The sequence below is a fragment of the Sprattus sprattus genome (genome assembly GCF_963457725.1).
Source record: "Sprattus sprattus genome assembly, chromosome: 4".
Lineage (NCBI taxonomy): Eukaryota > Metazoa > Chordata > Actinopteri > Clupeiformes > Clupeidae > Sprattus > Sprattus sprattus.
Genome location: NC_137923.1, coordinates 24,033,510 through 24,056,261, shown reverse-complemented (window position 1 = coordinate 24,056,261; position 22,752 = coordinate 24,033,510). Strand labels below are relative to the sequence as shown.

The window sequence follows — 22,752 nt, the reverse complement described above, 5'->3', positions numbered from 1 at the left end:
AAGAGTCTGCAATATCACTCCTCCTCTGATGACATGCATTGGTAGTTTGTATGTTGAAAATGTGGCTCTACAAGTAGCTTTGCCTCACAATGAGCGGTTAGCAGCTCTATGAGTATACCATCTGCATTCTTCAACCACTATAGGTCTGTGAGTTATATGATCCTTCAGCTGCTTAATAACAATCCCATGGGTTACTTGGTCACTGTATTGTGAAATTATTACCTGTTCCTTTTCAGGTCAACTTCTAAACTCCTCATTCAGCTTTCACAGCACTTAACCTACCTTAGCACCTACCTATCTTCATTTTGCCTTACAACAATTTAGTGCTGCACGTCTCTAGTGGCTTGTAAAAGTCCTCCAGATCTGCTCCCCCCTTGTTTATGTGTGGTCCTCTGGTTGAGGCCTAAGAATGCCTTTTGAGTTTCCTGTAAGTGTGGCAGGACTATTGATTGGTGTGATATTTCAGGTGCTTGGGGAGGGGTGTGTGTGTGTGTGTGTGTTTCTGTGTGTTAGCTGAGCCAGCACGATGTGAAACACATTGTCCATTATGTGATACGTGAAAAACAACATCTGGGCCACGGATCAGTCGATGAGAAGTGAGCACGACCTTCACTGCTGTTATTTATGGCCATAAAATATGAGATCATCTCTCCATTTGCCCTTGTGTATAGACCAACTCTGTGTAGCTTGAGAGTGAATTGTTTTTGTACAGTACAGAAGTTGATAGCGGTGCACCGATGGGCCAAAGGGAGTATACATACTTGCAGTGAAGTTTTACAGTTATGTGTGTGAATTAAAGAGAATTCATGCTCAATTATGTGCTCTGGTTAAGCAAGTGTGTTTAAAATGGAACTTGTTTTGACAAAAGTTTTGCAGTTTTGATACATGGATAAGATTGATTAAATAAATGTAATGTGAAGGGTTTCCCTGGTTACTTTTCAATTAACACAGCCATTTTGTTATGTTTAGTAACAACAAATATTACATATAGTTTCTTGTATTGTTTATTTTAATATTGAATATTAATAAGGGGCAAGGGTTATTGGCAATCTCTTCTACGAAACCGTTGCAAAATTATGTGATAATTCAATTGACACCATTGTGACATGTTTTTTTTTTTTCTGTAAGCATACTTCAATGACACGCTCTATACTGTAGTGTAGCACCATAGAACATCTCAAAAACACTCATGTTGTTTACATACAGTATTGATAATGACAAATGAACATGTTCACAATTCCGAATAAGGCAGAAAAGCCTGCGTACAAATCTTAAGTTCTCCTTAAATATGACTTCTGCATGGCTCTCTTTTTCTTCCATCTGTTCAGCGGCCACAGTTCGCAAAAACACTGGACGTGAGGTTGATCTGACTGTGGATTACGGACATGACTTAGCCCATCCATTTACTTGGCATACATCTGAGGGGTGCTGCATTTGAGTGACATTTGTGTGAGAGGAATACACCACTGAATAATAAATGCATTGTCCATGGAAACAAACAGAAAAAAAACAACCAACCCACCAACAACAATAGTAGCAACAACAATAACAACAACATCAACAAAGTAAACAAGGGGGTGGTTAAAATGAAAGGTCATATTTGGAAGTAGATCATTCAACAAAGCCTGAGTGTCACAGCTTGTTTAATTTTTTTTTTTTTTCCTATGTCCACTGACAAACCCTTTCTTCAGCTCAACAGTGACGACGGTCTCTTTTGCCCACACTATCTATCCCCTGCACAATTAAAACTCCTAAAGCTGTAAGAAAATAAAGTAGGTTCTGATTTGTATCATATAAAAAAATGTTTTACACAATAAGGATTATGTTTGAGACTTCAGAGGTAAACGTCTAACCTAGCCGAAGAGGAGGTCTCTAGAATCTTTTGTTTACTGCAAAGCAAGAACTGATTGGTTATCGCCAGGGGTAACACATGGTGAACCCCTGTGTGATAATGACATTACAAACCATTTATATTCATTCTCACTTGCATCCACTAAATCTGCCTCCCACAACACTCACTCACTCACACATCTTCACACACGCACTCACTCACACACACTCTCTTTCTCTCTCAGACACACACACACACACACACACACACATACATTACACTTTACCTGAACTGTGCAGACATTCTCCAAAATCTAAACACTGTATGCAGCATGTACACAGAGAGACGTAAACCACACTGTAAAGAACATTCTCTCCCACACACAGGCATGCACACACACACCATGCGCACGCACACAAACACTGAAAAGCATAGGGTTAGATCCAACTGACGCAAAGGCTTGCATTTGATATGGCTTACTGTGACTGTGCAGCTGTGAGAGAAGCAGAGGCTGCTCGGGGCCCCCCCTCCTTCCCTCACTCGAATCCTGTGACTATTCCGGAGCAGAGGATGGCCGTGTGTGTATACCTATACCTGAGAGACATGAAGAAGCATGCGTACCATTCTGTAGCTTCAACATCTTTTGCAAGTTATGGAAGAAACCTGGGCTGGAAGCGCGTACTCTCTCTCTCTCTCTCTCTCTCACACACTCACACACACACTCACACACACACACACACACACACACACACACACACACACACACACACACACACACACACACACACACACACACACACACACACACACACACACACACACACACACACACACACACACACACACACACACACACACACACACTCACTCTAGTGCTTCAACAAATACATGTGCTTGCATACATACATTATCCTAGGGTGTATATTTGAAAAGACTGGCGGCACAGAAAGTGGGGGAGCATGTTTTGTGTGTTTCATCACAGTAAGTGCTAGAAAATATATTGGGGAGTGGGTAGGGTATGATTTGGTATAACTATATTTTAAAAATCAGTCCTATCCCTAAGCCTATGTTAGGTTTTACCACTACTGGCTTTAACGATTGAACAGGTAGTTTCAAAAACACAACTTCTTACTAGTTCACCTGTTGGCACTTCATTGTATAGAGATTATTTTAAACTTTTTACAGGTATATTCAAGCATGTTTAATCTAAGATTCTTCTAAAAGAAGGGCTAATTTTATGCAGTTACATTTATATACCTATAAGGAAAAAGAACAACCATTGAAGTTCCCCAAGTGTTCCATTCAAGCCTAAATCCCATATTAAACAAACTGTGACACCCCCCCAAAAAATTCCCCGAACAAGTCTGAAGAAGCTCTCGATTAAAATTTTAAATGTTAAACCTTTAGCATTTCTGAACTTTCTCAATTTCCCCCTGTTCAGAACAATACCACTACAAAAAAAAGAAATTAAAACATTAAAAATAAAAATTAAGAGCAATAAAAGTTTACACTGGTCATGCATCTTATAAAATACTCACTTCTCTTGTTCCTTTATGTCTAGATATTTACAGGTTATGTTACACGGGGACTGTACAGTCTGTTTGACATCCACTGTTCAGTCAAACCCCTTAGGTGCACTACACCATCCAGAGACACAGGGGCCCTCTGAGATTTTGGTGAAGATGACAAACAACAGTCTTTTTTTTCTCCATTTGAATAAATAATTATTACTCTTAAAAAAAAAAAAAAAAAAAAAAAAACAGGAACACCTGATTGAAAGCAGATAATGGAAGATATGGAAGACCCCAGCCAGACAACAGTTACCATGATGTCAGGGGCAGGTGGGTGGGGTAGTGTTAGGGTCATGCACTGTTTCTGATTCCATGATGGACACAGCAGCCAGTTCCTTTGTACTCCAGGGTTAATCCCCTTTACCCATGATTCAATTGTGGAAAGCAAAAAAAAAATCATGAAACACCTGTGGTCCTGTGGCAATACTGAGCTTCCCAAAAAATTAAAAGATTAAAAAAACACCAATCACAGGGCCAGACCAGGGTCCAACAATCGCAGGGGCTCAGTTTGACAGGCTCAGAGATGCTGAGAGCCCACCCCTTGGTTTATTGTGATTGGGTGCTGGCACCATCTGTCTGGTGATTGGACAGGGTTTTGTGTTGCTTTTGAGTCTGAGGCTTGAGTTGTTGTTGACGATGCTGATGTGGTTGTTGACGCTGTTGTTGTTGACGCTGTTGCTGTGGTTGTTGTGTGGTGGTCGTGGTGAAGGTGCCCTGCTGCTGAAAGGGGAAAGCTGCCTGCAGGATGAGCTGGGTGGACTGGTTACTGTGAAGCAGACGGGTCCCCTGCAACACACACCCACCCACACACACACACACACACACCCACACACACACACACACACACACACACACACACACACACACAACCACACAAAGAAGGTAAGCTCCAAAAACATACCCCGTCCGAAATGCAAAAAGCCTAGCAGAGATCCAGAGGGATCTGACATTCAGAGAAAAAATAACCTAACATCTTTCATCCTGTGGAGAAAAACAAAAATGCGAATACAACATTAACCCGCAAGGCTCACACCACAGCTGATTGAGCGCTCATATAAACCCCAGTGGTGGTAGGAGGTGACACCCCCATTCCCTGACTGATGGCAATTGCCTCTACACACTCTCGCTCCTCCCTCAACTAAGACTGCTGCTGCCCCCTGCTGTTTACCTGCAGAAACTGCGCCTGCTGCTGCGCCTGCTGTGGGATGCCTGTCTGCGTGACCTGGCCCTGGGAGGCCTGCGTCTGCGAGTCGGCCTGCGGCTGGCCCTGCTGCTGTTGCTGCAGCGTGATGGCCTGAGCCTGGCCCTGCTGCTGGGTGAAGGGGTTGTACATAAACATGGTAGTGGGGACCATCACCGCACCGCATGTCATGGGGGCCGTCACTAGCTTAGTGACCAGCTGTTGACCGGCTGGAAACCTGAGATCGAGAGAGAGAGAGCGAGAGAGCGAGAGAGGGAGAGCGAGAGAGCGAGAGAGGGAGAGAGAGTGAGAGAGAGAGAGAGAGAGTGAGAGAGAGAGAGAGAGAGAGAGGGGAAGAGAAAGAGAGAGAAAAAGAGAGAGAAACACAGAGGCATGAAGTTCAAAGTGATGAAGAGTGAAACAAGCAAAGAAACAAAAAATAAAGAGTAATAGAAAGAGTGAAGGGGAAAAAAAAAACGAGAAACCAAGAAAGCATAATTAGTTAGGTTAGGTTGTAAGTGAAGCCACAGGCAACATGGCTTTAACATTACAACCTGATTAAGCATCCCAGCACTGTGACTGTAGCATCTGCATCACCTGACTAGGAGACAGAAATACACCCTTTGCCTGCAACTAACCCGTTGTAACTGCCAGCCTAAATGCAAGGACGAGAGTTTCGGTATTGCTGACTTAAAACCACTACTGTTCACAATGTGTGTGTGTGTGTGTGTGTGTGTACCTGATCTGTCGGTCCTGGGTGAAGGTGGTGATGGTGGTGCCCTGGGAGCTGCTGTGTGCCAGGCTGGTGGCAATGGGCATCACGTTGGCAGGGGCAGGCTGTGAAATCATCATGGTGTTGTACAGCGGAGTGGGCAGAGCACCCTGTGATGAATGCTGAGTCTGAGGGCACACACCCACACACACACACACACACACACACACACAGACACACACACACACACACACACACACACACACACACACACACACACACAGAAGGGTGAGTGTGATGACATCATCTGGCCGAGCCAAAGATGACAAGACTAAATCACTTAAGAGACATGACTCGCCTCAATGACATCAGGAATCAATATCCATTATCTTCCACACAATAACATCAGCTTCTTTAATACTTTGACTCCAAGTCACTCTATACTCAAAAGAGTACATTACATAATTCTACTTAAGAAAGACTGCAGAACATGAACAAGACAGGGGCCACTAGTGTACACAGCCGGAAACTCCTTTGCAACCATTTCAACTTTTCTTTCCAACCACAAAAGAAACTTCAGGTCAGACCCTTGGATTAGAATGGAGGATTTGACTGTCAGAAACCGGTACTGGATGAATGGGTGCCCCTTTCCCCCACATCTCTCTCTCATAAACCCCCGTCCTCTCAATGATAATAATAATAAGAAAATGACCTCCACCTTTCTCCACATGACCTCAGAGTGAGAGTGTGCGTATGAGTAAGGGACAGGTGTGTGTCTCACCTGGGAGAGGGTGGAGCTCTGCAGGGCCTGCTGCTGGGGGGCTGCCACCTGCTGCTGCTGATGCTGATGCTGCTGCTGCTGATGCTGCTGCTGCTGATGCTGCTCGGAGCTGCTGACGCTCTGCTGGCCCGACTGGATGGTCAGCACACCCGCCTGAGCGCCCGCTCCCAGTACGGCCGTGCCCACCTGGGGCAGCTGTACGTTCAGCCCACCCCCCACCGACTGCTGCAGGAACATCTACAGGGGGGGAGAGGGAGAGAGAGAGAGAGAATGGGGAGTCGTCACGGTGCTTGCAAGACTTGTATCAGCTGGGTATACTTCTACCTTAAATCTGTACATATAGAGGTAGAAGTATACCTCTATATGTACAGAGTTACATCCCAATATGAACAAAAGCCTGGGCTTCAAAATTAAACTAAATAATTGCTCAAACAGCTTAACAGTTTAAAACAAACTCCTCCCTGAACACTTCACTTTTCTAGACCTGGTCAGGAACTTCATTGATTCTTGCTGGGTTGTTTGCAGAGGCAGACAGATCTCAGGTTCAGGAGGTAGGTTCTTTGGTTGCATTTGCGTACCTGCGTTCCTGGGCCCTGCACGCGCTGCAGCTGTTCCTGGATCTGCCGAAGCTCCACCTGCTGCTTCTGGATGTTGGCCTCGATCATGCGTGTGCGCTGCTCCAGCTGGTCCTTCAGGTGCTGCATGGCATTCAGCTGGGCCGTGAACTGGACACAGCCGGAGGACACAGGAAGAAGAGGGTCAGAGGGTCAGATGGTGAGAGGCTGCTACAGCCTGATGCACTGCTTCTCTGTGTAAGCCACTGTTTCTTCTGTCCATGGATGGCCTGACAAGGGTGATGGATTTCTCTAAAACGAACAAGCTCAACGGGGCAAGAAACCCTTTCAAACCGACATGAATAGTCCAGAGCCTTTTTCCATAAGCCTTCACACGCAAGGTCATATTTCATAAGTTAGCCGGCAAACACGTACAGAGCTGGGAAGCCCTTCAGTTATTAAAAAAACTATTCAATAACTTGGGAAAGTAACACCACAAGAATTCTACACTAACGCTATCAGTGTACAACTAGAAACATATAGCACTTCTAATAACTGTGTGCACGTGTGGCCTCACCTGCACATCCGGCTGCATCTGCTGCTGCTGTTGAGGCTGCTGCTGCTGCTGCTGTTGCTGCTGCTGTTGCTGAGGCTGTTGCTGAGGCTGCTGCTGCTGCTGCTGCTGCTGCTGCTGAGGCGGAGGCTGCTGGGGTTGAGGCTGCTGGGGCGGAGGCTGAGGCCCCAGAGTTGACGTGGTGCTCTGAGCTGTGGTCTGGGAGCACATGGACTGCAGGGGGAACACAAGAGGAGACACAAGCACAGTGTACAGTGAGATTTCTCAAAGCCACTCAAGATGATTTCCTGGCACTGAATGTTTTTTTTGCTACTGAGCTCCCCCTAAAGGCGCGGAGTGTAGCTCACTTTTACACCACTGCCGTGAATGCAAATCGCGCCTCAAGCACAGGAAGACACGTTTGGCCCTGAGTGCCCTCGCCCTATTTCAGAGCCCAGTAGTACCCTAGCTAACCTGTTGCCTTGAGTGCCCTCGCCCTAATTGAGAGCCCAGTAGTACCCTAGCTAACCTGTTGCCTTGAGTGCCCTCGCCCTAATTGAGAGCCCAGTAGTACCCCAGCTAACATTTTGCCTTGGGTGCCCTCACCCTATTTGAGTGCCCAGTAGTACCCCAGCTAACCTGTTGCCTTGAGTGCCCTCGCCCTAATTGAGAGCCCAGTAGTACCCCAGCTAACATGTTGCCTTGGGTGCCCTCACCCTATTTGAGTGCCCAGTAGTACCCTAGCTAACCTGTTGCCTTGAGTGCCCTCACCCTATTTGAGAGCCCAGTAGTACCCTAGCTAACCTGTTGCCTTGAGTGCCCTCACCCTATTTGAGAGCCCAGTAGTACCCCAGCTAACCTGGTTGCTGATGGAAGAGCGGCGCTGTGAGTTCATCTCGACGGTGGATGGAGCGGCTGGGTGGGGCGATGTACTGGGGTCCACCTGCAGCTTGGAGAGCGTGGCTGCAATGCAAACAGACAATCACGTGACTAATTAATCATACCAATTAATCCGCTCGTCATTAGTGTCACAGGTTGCAAAATATTTTACAGAGTATAGAATGATGATGTTCCACCGTCCTTCGGTAAGGTTAAAGCACACATGAAATCCCCTCTGTCTTAAAATGTGTGTGTGTGTGGGTTTTTGGGGTATATTTAGAGGCACTCACAGCCACAGGTGTTGGTGTCGGAGATGGCAGTGTGGGAGGATTTGTGGGAGCTGCGGGAGGAAGTGGAGGGTGTGCGGCTCCGGCTGAAGCGCTCTAGCGCCTCCTTCAGGCTGGAGGTGTTCAGCTGCGACTCCGAGCCTGAGTCCTGACTCTGCTCAGAGGGAATCAGGAGGAAGCACACACATCTGAGTGATAACACCACACCTGCTGACCTGGAGTCATTTTGTCACGGTCTGTTTAAAGGGAACAGGGTAGTTAGAGGCTGTTTTATGAGGTGAGATCTCACCTTATCATTGATCTGAGGTGGGGATTCTTCTATGCCCATCCCTCGACGTCTCTCTGCCCTCACCTCAGCATAACTGGAGAATGAGAGAGATGGAGGGAGAGAGAGGGAGAGAGAGATAGAGAGAGAGAGAATAATGGAATGAGAACAAAAGAAAATGCATAACAGTAAGACTTCGTGTCCATGCATGAGCTGACTTGCATGGAATTTCAAGAACCTAACACAGAAAACTGTTCATCAACATAATCTATGTGCACATGGAGCAAATTGTGTTCCAAAGCTATTGAATTGATGCAATTTAAAAGCAAAATGCTAAGCAGAGAAGGATTTCAGTGTTTTTATTTTATGACAAATGTTTCCGTTTACTATGCGAATGGGCCTGTTCATTAACATTCAAATGGTTATTAGTGAGTAGCCAGGCCTTCCTTTCTACAGTCGTATGGATAGGCCTTTACACCCTTCACAACTCCCCCCAGGCAGACCCCAACTATTTCCCCTTGTATTCTCCAAAGTGACCCTCCAGTCAGTGGAATATCTTTTATTTATTTGTTTAGGTGTTTTAATTCTGTAACCCTATAACTCGTCACAGCCTCTATTGTCTCATGACATCCAGCTATCTCAGATTGAATCAAGAAATAGAGCATTGGCATTTCATCAGGGATAAAAACACGACAATCTTTCAGCAATATAATTGCAGTTACTGTCTATTCAGCTGCTGACATCCATTTCACACATATGGAAGTGATGTAATTTGATATTTCTGAGGGGCCATGTTGCAGACTTTTAGTTTCTATGCCCCCAGCCTTTGGAACACTCTGCCAGAATACCTAAGAATTCATGTAACTTTTATTTATTTACTTATCTGTCTCTCTTTACAAGTGTTTGTAACACCACCACCCCCCCCCCCCCCCCCTCAGCAGCTGTCTCTTTATCACTGGCAAAATATGTGTGTTTTTATAAGTGTTTGTAACCCATTTTACAATGCTAAAAACCATGATTCACGTGTGCTATTTCATCAGATGATCTGTAAATCCAATCCTGACTTTTCATTCAACACAACAAAATCCTCCTGTAAGCAGCTGGATGTAACAGGTCATGTGTGTGAGTGTGCGTGCGTGTGTGTTCGTGTATGTGAGTGTGTGTGTGTGCGCTTGTGTGTGTGCGCTTCTCCAGTCTCACCTGACGACTGTGTGCACGCAGACGATGAACTCTGGCCTGGAGTTCCACTGATGGTAGGTGATATAGTACTGGGTCTGCAGCCAGATCCACTGCTGCCCTTTGGTCAGGAAGCGGTAATGGCATGACTTCCCCTTCCCATACTGCATCACTGAGAGACGGCAGGAGAAACAGATACAAAAAGAGAGATAAGGAGAAGAGAGTGTGAAAAGCAAGATAATAGACATTTTGACAATCAGATCAGATAATGCTTGAGGTAACATGAAAGAGACCATCTCAGATGCCATTCCAGAACCTTCCTCAGGGGCACGGCCCTGGTCCCTCTGTGTGTGTGTTCATGTGAGACGTGCATCTATGAGAGCTAAGATTAGCAGCGATAGCATCACTCACAGTGCTCATGGCATTTGGCTAGCGCCTCCAGGTCATCCACATGGTAGTAATCATAGCCCGACGTCCCCAACACCTCAAATGGGAGATACCCTATGATAGGAGGCGCCCTGACACACACAGAAAATTAAAATAAAATGATCAACACAAATGCATAAAACAGTACAACACACACATCCTCATCCATGTAGTCATATGAAGCAAGCCCACCTGTGATCCAGGAAGAGAAACTTCCACTCCAGGCTGTGTCTGGAGGTGAACTCTTCATTAGGCTCTTCCACTAAGCACATCTCCTAATTAACCAACACAAGCATGATCAGATGGTTAGAGAGTTCAGCACAAGCGTTAGACAAAACACAACAAGAAACAAAGCCAAACCCCAAGACAAACAAAAAAGATACCATTAGACAACGCCATGATTCCTGTGACCTTTGGAAAGTGAGCTCTTTTTAATGCAAAGTCAATATTTGTCCAGACTCTCCGAGACAGGCAAACCAGGCTCAGCTCTCACCTTGATGAACTGCGGCTTGACCAACTTCACGGTTGCTATGAAACACACTTGGTCGTCGAAGGCTGGTCGCAGTGCCCGCTGCAGCACGCCCTCCAAGCCGTTCCTGGTCACTAGAGAAGCTGAGAGGGGAAGACGGAGATGGAGATGGAGGAGTGAGTGGCAGATCCCTGAACCCCCTGTGCAGTAGCTTTACACAACAGCCTGCCAGTCAGCCAGGAGTAACAGAAGTTTCAACCAATCAATCCCTCTCGAGAACCACAGTGACTGATGTGTCATGTGGATGTGTATGCATGTGTGTGTGTGATTGAGAGTGACAGTGTGTGTGTGTGTTTGTATGTGTGTTTGTGTATGTGTGTGTGTGTGTGTGTGTGTGTGAGATACGGAGAGAGAGAAACAAACAGGCAGATAGACACCCAACTTTTTAAAGATGAATTCTGACCTGATAGAATAGGGAATCCTGAGCAGAAATGCATGAAATGCGCATCAAATCTTTTTAAGTTGAAAAGGACATTCATTTTTCTAAAGGGGGGAGGATTAACTCATGATTTAGATATAATTTAAGGGTATAATGCGACAAACAGCCATAGTAAGACATCACTGTTATGGATACCAAAAGCCAGTGTACCTAAATGTTTAAATATCTGTGGATATGCTATATGCTAATAGAAAATAATAACAACAACAATTAAATAACATGTTAACAAGAACACAACACATAAACCACAACAAACAAAGAAAGCCTTATGGTTACCAGTATGCAGAGACTTAAAGCTGCCGATGAACTTGACATATTCGTAGACCTGTGTCTCCTTGGGGTCCATGTTCCCCCTCAGCATGTGGCAGCAGAACTCCAGCTGATTCTTGGCTGTGGAATGACCAGACCAACACTCAATCACACACAATCAACAGTTTCCGAGTAATACCAGACATACAGTGGGGAAAATAAGTATTTGAACCCCTGCTGATTTTGCAAGTTTGGCCCCTCGCAAAGAAATGTGTGTTCTCGAATTGTAATGGTAGGTGTATTTTAACAGTGAGAAACAGAATATTAAAAAAAATCCAGAAAACTGCATTTTATAAGATTTATGACTTTATTTGCATTTGATTCAAAAAATAAGTATTTGAACCCCTAGCAAAACATGACTTAGTACTTGGTGGAATAACCCTTGTTGGCAAGCACAGACGTCAGACATTTCTTGTAGTTGGTCACCAGGTTTACACACATCTCAGGAGGGATTTTGGTCCACTCCTCTTTGCAGATCCTCTCCAAATCCTTAAGGTTGCGTTTCAATGGGAGGGAATGAGGGAATGAGGTTCAAGCCCAATATTCCACGTTACATGGCCCCATCCATAGTCCCTTCGATGCGGTGGATTCGTCCTGTACCCTTGGCAGAGAAACAGCCCAAAGCATAATGTTTCCACCACTATGCTTGACGGTGGGGATGGTGTCATATTCAGCATTCTTCCCCCTCCAAACGCGGCAAGTCTAGTTGATGCCAAAGAGCTTGATTTTGGTCTCATCTGAACACATCCTGTCTCCCAATCCTCCTTAGAATCATTCAAGTGTTCATTGGCAAACTTCAGATGGCCCTGTACATGTGCTTCCTTGAGCAGGGGGACCTTGCGAATGCTGCAGTACTTCAAAGAATTACAGGGTAGTGTGTTGCCAATGGTTTTCTTGGTGACTGTGGTCCCAGCTGCCTTGAGATCATTCACAAGCTCCCCCTGTGTAGTTCTGGGGTTATTCTGCACCTTTCGAATGATCACTGATACTGCATGAGGGGATATCTTGCATGGAGCCCCAGACCTAGAGCGGGTGACAGTTGTTTGGTGTTGCTTCCATTTAGGAATAATCGCACCAATAGTTATCTGCTTCTCACCAAGCTGCTTGCCAATGGTTTTGTAGCCCATTCCAGCCTTGTGCAGGTCTACAATTTTATCTCTGACGTCCTTGGACAACTCTTTGGTCTTGCCCATGGTGGTGAGGTTGAAGGTGTGAAGTATGATTCTTTGGACAGGTTTCTTTTATACAGGTCACCAGTTGAGATCAGGTATACCTTGTTAGACCTAATGAGGACTAATCTGTGTGCTTCTTGGGCACATAACTGGCCATTGGGAGCCAGAATTCTTGCTGTTTGCTTTGGGGTTCAAATACTTATTTTTTGCATCAAATGCAATTAAAGTCATAAATCTTATAAAATGCAGTTTTCTGGATTTTTTTGTTGATATTCTGTTTCTCACTGTTAAAATACACCTACCATTACAATTCTAGATCACACATTTCTTTGCAAGTGGCCAATCTTGCGAATTCTGCAGGGGTTCAAATACTTATTTTCCCCACTGTATACTAGAGATGCGATTCTGTAGGGAAATGTGAATGTGATTGCGCTGCCTAAGCAGTCAGCCGTTGCACACCATTACCTATGCAATAACATAGATGTTAATACTTCCCCCTACGAAAGAAAGGTTTGGCTCCCTTCCACCTCTTGGATTAGCAATAAAGATCATCTAACAAGGCAGCAGTTATCAGACACCAATGACACCCTGACATTCTGGCACAGGCAGACAACACACACTCTGCTACAAAAATATGAATCAGTCAATGCTCAAAATGAGTTGATGGTGTCTATTCATTCCGTAAAATGCACCTTATTGAGATCTAGGAAGAACTCAACCACTTCGTTCCTCTGAAGAACGTTTTTTGTCTTTACCTTCTCTACACAGCAAGGGATGGCAATCAAGACTGTTTTTCATTAGTGGTACCTCGTAGTGGAATGACCAACCTAGTGCTAGGCAAACAAGTGACAGCCATTGTAGCCTACGTACATTGACGAAGTATCACAAAGCGTTTAAAGACTTAAGTACATCAGAATGATGGATGAGAAGAGTTGTTACAAGCCTTACAATGTAATACTATTATTAGATATTAGCCTATTATTGTTTATTAGTGTGCTTGCCCGAAGGGAAGCACAGTATTTTTCTTCATAAGTTTTCTTTATTTCTTTATTCTCCCCGTTTTTCTTGCAGCTAACTACGCCTCGCCCGATTGAGATAGAGACGGCGTTCAAATACAGAAACGTCCGGCCTGATCCGGTGCAACCTGCTATATCTTTTCGTGGCTGTACTCCTTGTCACTCCTTTTTTATTCCTCTTTTTTCATCCCCTTTTTCCCCCATAGACTTGCATGGCAGAACTGTGGGGCATTATGACATCATAATAGGCTCATTAAACTGGCTTGCACCTGTGCTTCACTGAGCTTCACCGACACCTGCGCCAAATCCAAGGAACCTTCTCTCTCAGTCCCTCTCAATTCAACTTTGAAAAAGAATAAGAGTAACTACAGTTTCTAACCTAGCTACCGTATTTCCACTTCGTTAAGGTGAGTTGAAGGGTACTGACTGAAATTTTAATGGAAACTGATAGTGTTAGCCGTAGCAGCTAACTTCTCCCATCCATGGGAGTATCCACTGGCAGTTTCAGCTTGCCGTAACGGGGGATAATTTTCCTTAATTCAAGTTGTGAAGTAAACCTTTGAAGTAATTAATGAATTTAGTTGTGTGGATATAGTGGGTTAAGGCTTGTATTCCTACTACGGTAACGTTAGCTATCCTAGCTGTGTTAAGCAGCTGTAATATCTGAGTACGGGGCTAAACGGGCCTAGACCTATACGTTGTAGATATGCAAAAGTAGCTTATACTGAAAGAATGGTTAACTTGTTAGCTCACCAGTTTATTTTGTTGCTAATGTGGTTGGAGAGGATTAAGCATGACCGATAGCGTGAGTTAACATTAACCCGTGTCTGGGAGTAATGATTCATGAGACCTTGAACCATTAGGTTACCTGAAAAACGTTTGAGGATGTACCTGGACACAGCGTAGCTGTTGTAGTGTGCTCTACGGTAACGTTAGCTATCCTAGCCGTGTTAAGCAGCTGTAATATCTGAGTACGGGGCTAAACGTAAGCTACCTAGACCTATACGTTGTAGATAGGCAAAAGTAGCTTATACTGATTAAGCGTGACCGATAGCGTGAGTTAACATTAACCCGTGTCCTGGGAGTAATGATTCATGAGAGACCTTGAATCATTCGGTTAACTGAAAAACGTTTGAGGATGTACCTGGACACAGCGTAGCTGTTGTAGTGTGCTCAGTTTTTGAAAACTAGACTGAAATTAAGAAGGATAACTATGACTAAATGTGACTAAAACTAATATGCATATAAGACTGAATCTAAAATAGCTGCCAAAATGACCACTGATATAGGGGACCCCTTAATCTGCAATTCATGGTTGCTAGCTCTAATCAGATGTACTAACTAGGCTTATAAGGGAAGACTAACTTTTTATGCCAACGAACACACTAGACCCTTTCACAATAAACAAGCAAACAAACAAACAAAAACAGAACAACAAACATACCCTCATATGTCTAAACGTCAGTGGAGCCAAAATATAATGGTTGAGCTTGGTTGCTTGCTAAAATATATTGGTTGAAAACAAAAAGGTGTATTCAGTGTCACTGCAGATGGTCACACTGGAAGGTTGGCAGATTCATCCTACAACCTGCATTCAACGTTGTACTGAACACAGAAAACCCAGTACTATACAGATTTTGTTCTCAGATATCAGTCTGTGAGGCCCCTCAACAACATATGCGCACTCGGCCACTGCAGTTGCTTGTGCTTGATGGCCGCAACAGAGCAAGCACACTCTCGCAGCTCGTTCACGAAACGCATTCTAGTTGTATATGATATACAATACTGTTATACACACTTTGTTGTATTATGCATAACACTTTGGTTGTTGTCCATATTGTTTTTTTTGTTTTGTAGGTTACTTTGAACACAAGTACTTGTGTGTTGTAGATTTTGCTGAAGACAACTGTATGTGTATATAGGATGAAAAAGAAATTCAACTGGCACACTCTCTCCTTGTAATGAGTTGACATGAGCTGACTGACATTACTGTAATGGACAACATTCTAAATTCAAAACTGATTTGGGCTGAAAACCACCTCCCTTTGCTCTCTTGACGTTCATATTCTTACCTCTACACATTCACACTGCAGAAGACTACATACCTATGGTATTTTACAAAAATGTAGTTTCTCAATTATGCTTTTATCACACAGGGTAAATTCAGTATGCATGTGCTAAATTATTAAGGTTTGCATGTACAGGTACTTTAAATGTTAAAGGCAGTAAAAGGCATGCGTTTACAAACATTGGAAGTATCAGTTTTTCGGCATGGAATATGTTCACAAGATATGCAAGTCATAATGCTTAAAAAAATGGCCCTAAAGTGTATCCAACGTAAAGAGATTAATCATACTCTTATTTCTTAAAATTGTCATGTACTGGAATAGTTGATTTAGCAATCCATGTCACAATAGCCTGAAGATGTGGCTTTAACGTATCTAACAGCAGAGGCATAGTTTGCTGTTAGAGGTCATACCATGCTAATGTTACAGCTTGAGCTGGTCAAATAGGGTAGGCAATGCATTTCAGAAGCATTTTTGTTATACTTATTGAAATCCTCTTTAAATTCCAACACCAATGAATAAGAGAGATGCTCTGCAATAAATAAATAAATAATAATAAAAAACATTTGTAGTCTGTGGCAGTTAGTAGGCTGTTAAATCATTTAATTCTGCTGGGACAACCTAATTGTCTACCTACACACCTGCAGGCATTCTGCCTGTGCACTCACTGCACAAGACTGGAGCCTTCCACAAGGTTAGGCAGACATATTGCTAAAATTAGCAAGCTTTTTGCACAAGGATGGCAGAGAGCAGGCTGTACTAGGAAGCAGTGTGTTCAGCAGTTACCGTGGACAAGCATTGTGTAGAGTAGACTTGGAAGATCGTTGTCTGTACCTCAGTGTAGGGATACCATTTTCTGTAGCCCACCGAATGACGAGGCTGCAACCAGAGCCTCAATGAATAAAGGCTAGTGTCTCTGACGGAGTATCCCCGCCGCCCGGAAGAGGTAGAGAACCATCACTGAGAGTGGTAATGGTGGAGAACAACCGAAAGACCTCCATGGTTAACAAACACAAACTCCTGACACAAACTCTTAGAAGCACAGTCCGATTTATGGGTAACGGAAGTTGCGCAGGCACAGGCACCAAACATGCCTTTTGTATGGCTGCCAGTTGACCAATTGCTCAGCCACTGAAGTCTGTGGGCAGCAAAGGAGATTAGGACGAGGGGGCCAGGAGCCAAGCTTGACAGTTCAGTAAAAGCACCCCTCACAGGGACAGGAAGCCAGGCAGGTGTTGGTTTGTAAATTATATTGTGGAAGTTAGCATAACAAGCTCTAACCAAGCTCTTCAACCCAACGCAGCCCCAACCGGTCAGGAGATAACGATGGCGACAAACTGAGAGAGTTGAAGGGCCTGAAAAGTGCCACCATGGTTGCTCTATTTCTGTTGGTTTGCTTTTGGGGGATTTTGTTTTGTTTGTTTTGTTATTGTCGAACCGTCCGTAGCCACAGGCAGTGTGTGTAGTGTTTTGGAGGAGCTGTGGCCTAAAGGTTAGAGAAGCTTTTTACCGAAAGGTCGGCGGTTTGATCCCCTTGACTGGCAGGAAAAAAAGTGGGCGGGAGGAGTAAATGAACAGAGATTCTCCCACCCTTAACATCCAGAGCCCTTGAGCAAGGCACCTAACCCCCAACTGGTCCCCCAGCTGTGTGTGTGTGCACCAAAAAATTCTTGCCATATAGAAATGTAGCTACCTGATAATAATAAAATGTAGCTACCTGATTTATTATCCCAACGCTAACATTAGCTTTGCTGTGTAAGCTTTTACACTATGAAGCCATGTTTAAACGTACCCTGTGTGTAATCTATCTGTTTGTGGGTGTCTGCATTGTAGTTGTGAGAAATTGTTGGTGTGAGCAACTGTTATGTTATTCTATACTGGCTTCAAATGGGACGTTTCACAAATGTGGTGATGTAGCTTATTTGTGTGTTTTTGTAGTTGTGAGAATGAGAAACAGACATGAGGTAGCTGGATTACCAATGACAACAATTCACCAATCGCTGAACAAACTGAAATTACCATGAAATCCAAATGAAATTTCATATGTGGCTTGTGCTGTAATCAATTATGCAAAGTATGGGTAGAATAGACGGTCTTTGCAAGCTACATTAGCACTGCTTATTATGGCTTGCAGGCAAGGATGCAAAATGGTTAATGTTAACCTTAGCCGTCACATTTGCCTACTAGGTGACTTGAATGAACACATGCAAAACATCATCTGAAATACAGGGTTTAATCAATCAGCAGGTGTAGTGATATCTTTATCTAATCATTAAAGCTGCAATGAAGCTATTTCGCTGAGTGACCGCCAATTCCAACTCTCATCTCGGGGTTGGGTTTATTGCAAATGACAATACTTAAAAAACAATGGTTAGTAATGTATCTAGCAATTCACCAATTTCTACCAGTCCTAGAGCACTTAAGACCATGGCATAAATCCATCTTTCAACAAATGCAAAGCCTTGGCGAACCTCTAGAGACCTAAAACTTTCCCCCATTCATTTTCAACACCGGCATCATTCTGACAGACACTACAGACTATGCATTGCCCCCTATACTTTACACTTTTTTAAATGAAAACTTTCTCTTTCTCCGCATCCTGAAATCTTCTCAGCAGGCTAATACAGAAACAAGTGTATCAACTTCATTGTGCCATCCTCAATATCTTGTGTAAACTATTCTGTTTTCCCTGTCAACAGTTTGCCCATTTAATTTCGTGTTACCGCTACCGAATTTCACACCATTGTCGTAATAATTTAATTTTCAAACTGTAACACAAGGAAGTGGACTGCAAAACATTGACATTCTGAAAGGGCTCTTTAGAACACATAACGACATTCAGCAGCAGGACCAAGGTGGCTGTTAGGTAGGCGGGGACAAGGGAGGAGCAGTGATGGGGGCGAGGCACTTACTCTTGAGGTACTCTAGGCTCAGGTTTTCCCCTTCGGGATGGGAAGAGAGGGCTTTGTACACCTCGGAATGTTCCCCTTCGGGAAGGAAGTTCAGGAGGTTCTGGTCCACCAAGTCAGACTGCCATCATAGAAACATATACATTTATTTACTTCAATAATGACCACGATTGTTAAACCTGATTATATGGGGTCATTATACAACAAGACTATTATATTACTCAGTTCATATTTCATTTGTTTTTGGTTGTATGACATGCGCTTTTAAGGCAGAGACAAATTTACAAATGATTGTGGAAGACACAAACACACCCACACAACTTTAATACTTGAATACTCACAGGCAGGTGTTCCAATAAGGAAGTAACACTCTCAGACACATAAATGATATTTCCGTCTGTCATTATTGCAAGGAAAAATCCATCCAGAGCCTGAAACAAAAGTGACGTTTTGATTTTCAGCGTAAGCAACAAACAGTTAGCAAACAGTCGCTCTTTTTGCATGAAAGCTTTTAGGCATTATCGTTGTGCAACTGGAAAACACCCCATCCTTCGACAAAAATGGAAGTAAACAGCACCATGGCCACAGCCTCCTCACCTCCAGCATGAGTTGTGTAAACTCCTCGTTGCTGAGGAACTGCGGCTTCCAGTCCTGACGAATCTCGCTTGACTCGGACTGAGCTGCAATTTCTGTCTCACACACACACACACACACACACACAAACACATAAACACACACACACACACACACACAAACTCCTCTGAATATCTTATACCCTGCTAAGAACTAAAATAACTTTTTGAAGTCACAAACACCTCTATACCACATCCTTTTTCTAACAGGCAATTACTTCTTTAATGGTCAACAACAGTGAAATGACGTTCTATGCAGTCCTTGCCCTGATGCAAGACTTCAAATAAGTATTCATAACACATACAGAACTAAATATCCTCTTATAACTCATTTATAAACTATGTTTATATATTGGTTACGACTATGTGTTTGAGCCTAGCGTACAGGCTTTTGCTGCTTTCATTAAGCACTTTTATCAGGTCTTTTATCAAGGTCAAGAACCCAGCGTTTAATGTTGTGAATATAACTTTAATGAGCACAGCAGGCAAGTTTTATCTGAAAAGTAAACAACTTTCAGTAATGTTTCCCATCCTATGGTAACTACAGGAACATGTCTCAGAGTACCACATTCTACCCACCATCAAGTGGTTGTTTATGAAAGCATAGCCTTCCTCACACCCGACCCTACCTTTGTGCTTGCACAGGAAGTCAATGCTCTTCTGTAGGATGGTGGACTTGTCCATCTTGCGCGTGTTGCCCGGCAGCATGGTGCCGAGCTCCTTGATGAGCACATTGAACTGGTCCCTGCGCTTCTTTTCTGACTTGTTTCTGGAAACTCTATGGGGAATCAGGTGTGTTAGTTCTTCTCAAATCCCTCAACTTCGATGAGAGGTTACAGGTTTAAATTTTAGATGAACGTGTGACCCTCTCACCGTTTGGCTTTATCCTTCTCATCTTCCTCCAATCCATCAAAATCCTCATCCCTACAAAATAAAAAACCTTTCCTCAAGCTCACTATCAATGGCAGCGCAATTGCATGCATGTGCAAGGGGTCACAAAAGAGAAGGAGAAAGAGGGGTTTCTTTAAGTTCCCCATTGCAGATACATATTGCCACAAATAGCTTATGGGGATTGCTATCCGAATTCCTCTAAAGTCAAATACTCATCCCAACTGAAGGATATTTCTACACATGAAGAGGATATGTGCACCTGAAAATGTTTAAAAGATGCTCTCGTCACATGTCTGAATGTTTTTACAGCACCCACCTGTCAATACTTGTAGTACTTGTCATCTTGGAGTTGCTTCAGGGCTGCCTTAATGGAGGAAGACTCTTTAGACGTGAGGAAGACATTTGGTGCAGTGCCTGTATTGCAGACATGGACATGGAAACCCACTTTCAGACAGTGACATAAAATATAAGTCTTGGTTTGTGTTCTGCTCAGTTCCAATACAGGGAGTTTAAGGGAGTAAAATACTGTGGCCTAGTGTTAATGAGGCGGTTTGTAGAAATTCAGATCTGTATGTGTTTGTGTGTGTGTGTGTGTGTGTGTGTGTGTGTGTGTGTGTGAGTGTGTGAGTGTGTGAGTGAGTGTGTGAGTGTGTGAGTGAGTGAGTGAGTGAGTGAGTGAGTGAGTGAGTTTACCACTAGGCCGCTGCAGCGTGTTTGTTGCCTTGTGAGGTCCCACTCCACGTGAAGTTAGGGCTGGTACTTGACTTCAGATAGCGCAGATTACTGCCAAACATTACGGCTTCCTTCCCTTCAATAATGACCACGATTGTTAAACATTAGAGCCTATAACTTTATTTAACCACAGCAAACGTTACAGATATTACTTGCACAAATAAAGGTTGCTGGAGGAAAAGCCATTCCTGTAACCGATAACAGAATAATATATAGTGCAAGATTCATTGCACCCAAATAAAGTTAAAACAATCTAACAAATATAGTTTACATTTGAGGGAAAAATACAGCCTCACAACACGCCACGTTTAGGGGCCAATTACAGCAAATGACTCACCAACTCACCAATTAATGTTAACATATGCCAGACCACATCAGCCAATACAGACACTCACATTCTTGCTTTAAGGTTACCACTGAGCATCATAGCCTTTACAAGAGACCTGTGATGGGTGGCTTTCAATTTGATGTCTCGAACGGTGTTCTAAAGATACAGAGAAAGAAGCAAATGTTTAGACCGGTTAATTTCCTTACAAACTAGACAGCTATCATAAACCTAGTTCCTCTGTAAGTTCACACAAAATCAACAGACACAATCTGTAGCAGCAACTTAGCTTCCCAGCTAAATTGGCTAACGCTTGCAATACATGGCAGGTAAATACGCAGTGATATCGACAACACCGTTTATATCAAGTAAGCTGTAACGTTATGGTGCGTGTGTGTGAATTAAGACAAATTCTTTAATAACTGGGTTTACGGAGTTTCAAACTACCCATGTTCGCTAGCTAGCCTGCTAGATCGTGTCCCTCACCCAGGACTGAAGCCCGAAGCTGTCACGCATAACGTTACGGTACGTTAACATACAGCGCTTAATATAATGTCTAATCTAAGGGAGTCGCAAATGCATCAAATAGCCTAATATAGTAGACCCCCGCAATATTGCTACAACATGTATCTCCCAAATGGATTGGCGCGAGTCATACATTCCGTGGACATAATATCAGCGCATTGACACACATTCGCCCTCGCACTCACGACCTACTCGCATAGACATTCGCTGTGCTCGAATGTGGGTCACTAGGCCTTGTCGATCTAGCTTGCGGAAACTCCTATTCGTCCCTAGTGTTTTCGGTAAGTCCGCGCCCAAATAAATACGTCGAAGGGTTTCATGCTTTTAGCGACTAGTGAATACAAATCTTAGTATACAATAGCTTGTACATATATTTATATATAACCTTACCAATATACCTTCACGTCGTGGATTGTTTTGATCTGGGGCTGCAAGAGCCTTCGACTCAAAACAGTAGGCCCACTTCTCTCTGCATTTTCCAGTCATGCGCAATGATGTCAGTAGGGCGCACTATTTGGCAAGCGGATGTCTCAAGCATACATGTCTCAATACGAACAACAATGTTGGTAAAAAAAAAAGAGAAAAGAAGACAATACCACAGTCGTTAAACGACCATTCGGAAATATTGAGGGCTTACTTTAAAAAACGTATTCCACTAGAGAATACATGCCCTAAAATGTCTAACGCAACGACTTGTCGTTACATTACTCAAAGTGAGTAAATTATTCCAAACTACACTCTTTTACAACGTAAAGGCCCAATTAACCTTTCCAGCACCTCTCAGATTATAGTGTTACATGCCTTTTTGTAGAACAACGTGAAGAAACATGGACCCATGACATGCCTAAAATATATTGGCCTACATACTGATATTATATTCCACACACAAACTTTAGGTGTTTTTTTTATTAAGGCTATTCTTACCTGAGAGAGAAAGAGAAGGGTTGCACCTGAACAGCTTTTGCACAATGTAGGCTGCCCACTAACCTAAC

General features: G+C 43.6%; 1 protein-coding gene across 6 annotated transcripts; it reads right to left on the bottom strand.

Annotated features, from left to right (window-relative positions):
* Positions 1–1,049: 1,049 nt before the first annotated feature.
* clockb (clock circadian regulator b) lies at positions 1,050–22,234 on the bottom strand (the record flags this gene model as incomplete). 6 transcript variants are annotated; one of them, XM_080837657.1, is made up of 23 exons in its annotated part: positions 1,050–4,188; positions 4,571–4,820; positions 5,322–5,482; positions 6,076–6,312; positions 6,654–6,800; positions 7,207–7,416; positions 8,042–8,145; positions 8,352–8,502; positions 8,638–8,710; positions 9,814–9,961; positions 10,201–10,307; positions 10,408–10,490; positions 10,709–10,827; positions 11,460–11,573; positions 18,659–18,776; positions 18,997–19,086; positions 19,253–19,344; positions 19,917–20,065; positions 20,161–20,211; positions 20,495–20,592; positions 20,872–20,986; positions 21,256–21,394; positions 22,151–22,234. In XM_080837657.1, the coding sequence occupies 20 exons, from the start codon at positions 20,518–20,520 to the stop codon at positions 3,949–3,951; spliced, it is 2,670 nt and encodes an 889-aa protein (XP_080693783.1). In that variant the 3' UTR covers positions 1,050–3,948. The 6 variants fall into 6 exon arrangements, with proteins under 6 accessions (XP_080693783.1, XP_080693784.1, XP_080693785.1 ...); XM_080837658.1 differs by having other exon boundaries at positions 22,159–22,221; XM_080837659.1 differs by having other exon boundaries at positions 21,306–21,394; positions 22,159–22,221.
* Positions 22,235–22,752: the final 518 nt, after the last annotated feature.